The 5,713-nt window shown below is 33.0% G+C and overlaps 1 protein-coding gene across 1 annotated transcript in view; it reads left to right on the top strand.

The window, feature by feature from the left end:
* Window positions 1-290: 290 nt before the first annotated feature.
* Window positions 291-5,713, top strand: part of LOC116348414 (amyloid-beta-like protein) — a gene marked incomplete at its 5' end in the record, with an annotated part of 11,174 nt that continues 5,751 nt past the window's right edge. Inside the window, 2 exons of the mRNA XM_031779405.1 lie at window positions 291-422; window positions 1,397-1,489. Of these exons, the coding sequence (XP_031635265.1) occupies window positions 291-422; window positions 1,397-1,489 (225 nt within the window). The remainder of the gene's footprint in view (window positions 423-1,396; window positions 1,490-5,713) is intronic.

Below are 5,713 nucleotides of genomic sequence, written 5' to 3'. Positions count from 1 at the left end.
CTTACACACATGTAACAAACAACTACCATGACAGCTTAGAAGCTGTCATAATAATTCACCACTTCTTCATTCCCTGTTCTTGTCAAGTTCAACATTGTCGGTATTGCAGTTCAGAAAATCTCAAAATATCTCCCAAAAAATGTAAAGTTGTGTTAACATCTCTTGAATTTCTTGAAATCCCCCGAATTTGTTCATATTTATTCATATTTAAGAGCGCGGAATCCCCCTAGAAAACCTCATATAAAGAAGAACAGTACATGATATGAAATTTTTTATTGATATTTACCCAGCATGGAATCAAACTGGTGCCGCTGCTTGCCAAGATCGTGGAATGCAAATGCGTAGTTTTGCTATGCTATTGCCATGTGGAATTTCATTGTTCTCGGGTGTTGAATTTGTTTGCTGTCCAAAACATTTTAAAGGTGAGTTAATTTTTAATAATTTTGCACCACTAAGTGTATAAACATCGTTTGATTCATTATGAATTCATTCATATGACCGATCCAAAAAGTTTTAAGACCAGAGGTTCTGGTTCAGATTGGAGTATAGTCACTCAAGCAAACAAAAGGTTAAAACTAATAGAGAGTTGAATACTTTTTTGAAAAGAAACTGAATCTCAAACTAATGAATTTTTTAAGAATGTGCCCTTTAACGCCAATCAGTATGACAGATTGTTCAGAAAAACTTGCCCCAGCATATTGGTTTACGACAGAGTTGCATTTTTCACACTGGAGGTGCATGCACATAGTAAACATCGCATTCACAAACTGTGTGCGACGCACACAATGCTTTTATTTTCAATGTGCACACACATTTACATAGAAATGTGACATTTCAAATATAAGTTTTGAATTTTTCGACAACTGTCAAACTTCTATGTAAATGTGTGTGCACATTGAAAATAAAAGCATTGTGTGCGTCGTACACAGTTTGTGAGTGCGAAGTATACTATGTGCGCGCACTTCCAGTGTGAAAAACGCAACTCTGATTTACGAAGTGACGTGTTTCTTTTTCATGGCAGCACTGCTGTATGACAGTTGCCTCACTAGTACTCATCGTAGTAATAGAATGACTCTTTTATACGCTTATATTATTTAAAAGCCTCTGATACTCTCAACCTCGTATTTTCTTCACATGGCCTGTATTTAATTTTATATTTGTTCAAGCTAAAAATGTGTGTCTTTTCTCATTGTGGTTCAGTGGCTATAGTATAAACGAAACAAAGCACTTTTTTAGAACTTAAAAGTATATACTGATATGTGTACTTTTATGAATATGAAAAAATATAGCTCAACCCTTTTAATTCGTGACATTTTTCAAATTTTAGTGCTTAAATTTATATTTATGAACTAATTGATTTTTTTGGATTATGATTTTTTTTGTGTCTTGAAAATAGAATCGATGAAAGTGAAAAAGACTGATTTACCGGTTATGCCACCAGAAGATATTTTGCCATCTTTAGACGATGAAGCTGATGACATAGATGATGGTAAGTTGAATGTATACAAATACATCCTATTTAGAATGAATTCAGAAATAAAACACATGGACAAAATATTGTCGTACATTATACGCAATTACATACATATATATTCATTATACAAAATTAAATTACTCTGAAAAAGTTGTGTGTAATTTTTATTAAATATAATGTGATCATAAATAGTTAAAATAATGTCTGGAAACATAATCTAAATAAGATCATCGTTATAATAAAAAATAAAATGTCTTACATCCGTAAGAAGAACTTTTCCGCACTGTGATCCACAACATGCATTTATTACGTATCTTTTACCGTAAATATGAATTCATGAGAAAACTGAATACATAGCTTCTGAGCAGGGGTCCGAGGGGTTGGATTACCCCCCTGGGGAAGAGATTTGAGAATTACCCCCTTGGAAAATTTAATTTTTTTGAGAAAAATATTCTTTCAATTTGCTAGGGTTTCTGGGCGAAGAGAAAAATCTTTCAATTTGCTATGGTTTTTTGAGGCAAATGCTCTGAGACACCCCCCCTAGGAATGAACTATTCAAAAATGCATTTTTGGAAAATTTTGAAATTACACCATCCCCCCCCCTGGATCGCCAACTCCAGAAGCTAGGAATGAATCTGATATAAATTTTGCGATACAAATAATTTGGATAGAATTTTAATGCCTGTATGATATCGTAATCATGTGAAAATTTGCAGATTTTATTTTTTTCACAAAAAACTAACATTCTGAAAGTTTGAAGAAATTTCAAAACAATTGAGTGGTACCTTCCATACAAAATTTTCGTTTTTGAGCAAAAAATCCAAAATTTGTTCTGGAGGTACCCCCATTATGCATTGAAATCTCTTAAAACTCCCAGAATGTTATTTTTGTGTGAAAAAAAACCTGTGCAAAGTTTCAGCTCATTACGATATCATACAGGCATGGCTCCCATACAAAATTTCAATTTTTTTGAAACTTTTGTATGAAAAGTGTGTCGAAATAAAATGTCTTACATCCGTAAGATGAACTTTTCCGCACTGTGATCCACAACATGCATTTATTACAAATCTTTTACTCAAAGAATTCACGAGAAAACTAAATCTGACATTAGTTTTACGATACATATTATTTTCGAAGCACTTTTCATACAAACACTTGCAAAGTTTCAGCTCATTCCCAAGTCAGTATAATACTCTTTTCGAAGAGTGTACACTCTCTTCTCACACTTTTGCATGAAACAAGTATATTGAGTGAGAAGAGAGTGTGTAATGGTATTGGTAATGCTATCACTGCTGTCACTGCATTCCAGTGGAAGTAATGTTTGTATTTTGATATTTGAACGTTTATAGCATTCGTCAGCTGTGAACAACAATTGCTGTTGCAACATCTAATTCATTTTTTTTTGTATACGTTCATTTTTTTCAAAATGTCAAAAATTAACAAAATCAAAAATTATCCATCAGTGGAAAAATTTATTATAAAGAAAAAAAAAAGAAAATTTTTTAGAGAAAAAAATTAAAGCTCAGTTAAAAACAATATACGTGTTCTATGCAAAAGTGTGAGAAGAGTGTGAGAAGTGAGTCGAATAAAACTATACGAAGAGTGTGAGAAGAGCGTGTACACTCTTCGAAAAGAGTATTATACTGACTTGGGTCTTCATAAGAAAGGCAGTAATAAAGACTGCAATAATTATCGTGGAATTTCTCTATTGAGTGTTGTCGGAAAAGTTTATAGTTCAATTTTGGAAAAACGAACTAGAGCTATTGTTGAACAGCTTCTGGATGAAAATCAATCGGGATTCCGCTCTATGCGGGGTTGTCAAGACCAGTGTTTGAAATAATGATTACTTTTTACAATTCATTTATTTTAAAATCAATTACCATTAGTTAATGTAAATTGAAATTTTCAATTTATTTTTTTCAATTCATTGAATTGAATTTTCAATTACCATTTACATCCAAATTGGGAAATGAATTGAAATTCATTTCAATTGCGTGAAGTTGCAGAGATTGATGCCTTATACGGCATTTGTACATAGCTAACGTCAAAAGTGAGGTTAATATTTGAATGCTCACATTCAACAACAACGGTTGCTGTGTCAATAAGAACGGTTCTGGCGTGAGTATCAAAACTTCTACGAATATAAAATTCCAAAAATTATTAAAGATATTTTAGCTGTCTGTGCAATCGATAGAGCGTCATTAAGTAATTTAAATGAACAAAGTATAAAAGAGATTGAACAAATAGCTAATCAGAACAAATCAATATTAAAAAAGTGAGTATCAAACGCCAGAACCGTTCCATTGCAAATGGCACATTTCAATTTTGCTTTGTAATGCAAAAACTTACACACATGTAACAAGCAACTACCATGACAGCTTAGAAGCTGTCACAATAATTCACCTATTATAAATATTTTAATGTCGCTAATGCAGTTGCTGACTACAGTTGGGACTAATAACATCAGACTAGTAAGATAGTTATTACTTATTACTAATAATTTCTAATAACTGGTAATAAGATGTCATCTTATTAGTGTAATAAGCAGGGTTCGCAAATCCGACCGAGGTCCGACCGCCGACCGACCGCCGATCCGATCCGAACCGAAAATACTCGGAGTTCGGTCGGCGTCGGAACGAGTTTTCCATCGGATTTTTTTTCGGAATTCGGTTTTCGGATATTGATCGGATGCTCACAAAATTAAAACCAATATTTTTTTTAAATTGAATTAATTTTTCTTTTGTACCCATTTTTATTAATCGTCAATTTATCTCATTCATTCGTTTTTAAAAATTTAGATCATTTTAAATTTCTATTCAAAAATAACAATTGTTCGATGTGCGCTGTATTCAATCGATTTCTTCTTCTTGTCAAAATCATTTCATTAAATTTTTCCGAACTCCGAGCACCGACCACGACCGACCACCGATCCGATCCGATCCGAGATATTCGGAGATCGGTCGGCCTCGGATTGAATATCCTCGGCGTCGGATCGGCGTCGGAATCGAAAAATGGCCGCCGTTGAGAACGCTGGTAATAAGTATAGTAATAAGTATAGTTATTAGAATGTTACTAGTCAGAAGACTAATAAGATGCATGTATCTTATTAGTATAGTTATTAGTATAGTTTCTCATCAGTATATTTCGATTGGTGTTACTAGAAGCAAATACTACTGAAACACGAAAAACAGCAGTAAGGCAGTCAAAATCACAAAAAAAGTTCCGGTCGATTTTTCTCGCATTTCCAATGGGTTTTCTGGTTTCTAGAACTTCCAAAATGTAATTCCATATACATATATTATTCGAGTAATTTTATACAGGAATTACATTTGGAAGTTCTGGAAACCAGGCCAAATCCTGAAAGTCCACCAATCAGCCAAATTCCACCGGATTTTGATTTTAGGCCAAAAAGTATTTGCTTGTTTTTGCCGATTTCCCATCGGAAATGCGAGAAAAATCGACCGGGAGTTTTTTTGTGATTTTGAGTGCCTTTCTGCTGTTTTTCGTGTTTCAGTACTATTTGCTTCTAGTAACACCAATCGAAAGATGGTGAGAAACTATACTAATAAGATTCATGCATCTTATTAGTCTTCTGACTAGTAACATTCTAATAACTATACTTATTACTATACTTATTAGTGCAAAAAAGTAATAAGTAATAATATAGTTTGATCTTATTAGAATGATAAGATAATAAGATGAATAATAAGATACCGAAAATGCCCAACTGTATTGCTGACAGTCTGCAGTGCCAAAAATTCAACACCATTCATTATTATCTCATATTCGCCCATATTCTAAAAATGGGCCCCCCCTATCCAGCCTGGCAAATTTTTGCGATTGCCTTGAAACCTTTTTAGGGATTCAGTGACTAATTTGTGATAATTTGTGACACCAAAATTTCGGCCCATGGAATAGACCTTCGGCCAATTTTGGCCATTTTTTTATTTAGGCCTATTGGCCGAAAAGTCTCTTAGTGAAATTTCGAATAAAAGCAAAAAATAAAAATATAATGATGCAGAATTTTAGTGATTAATTTGTGACTCACAAATATGACTTTAGATTTTCGATACGACATCTGATGGACATATTATGAACAAAAAATTGAAAAATGCACAAAAATGATTTTAATCGATAATTTGAAAAGGCTTTTCATAAAAATGGGCAGAATTATAAAAATTCTTCGACATAATTTTAGTGACCAATTTGTGACTCCCAAAAATGTCAACATTTGAATTT

The sequence above is a fragment of the Contarinia nasturtii genome, unplaced genomic scaffold (assembly GCF_009176525.2).
Source record: "Contarinia nasturtii isolate CC-2019 unplaced genomic scaffold, AAFC_CNas_1.1 Cnas_scaffold_2405, whole genome shotgun sequence".
Taxonomy (NCBI): domain Eukaryota; kingdom Metazoa; phylum Arthropoda; class Insecta; order Diptera; family Cecidomyiidae; genus Contarinia; species Contarinia nasturtii.
Note: the sequence above shows the minus strand (reverse complement) of the source record. Positions and strands in the feature narration are given on the sequence as shown.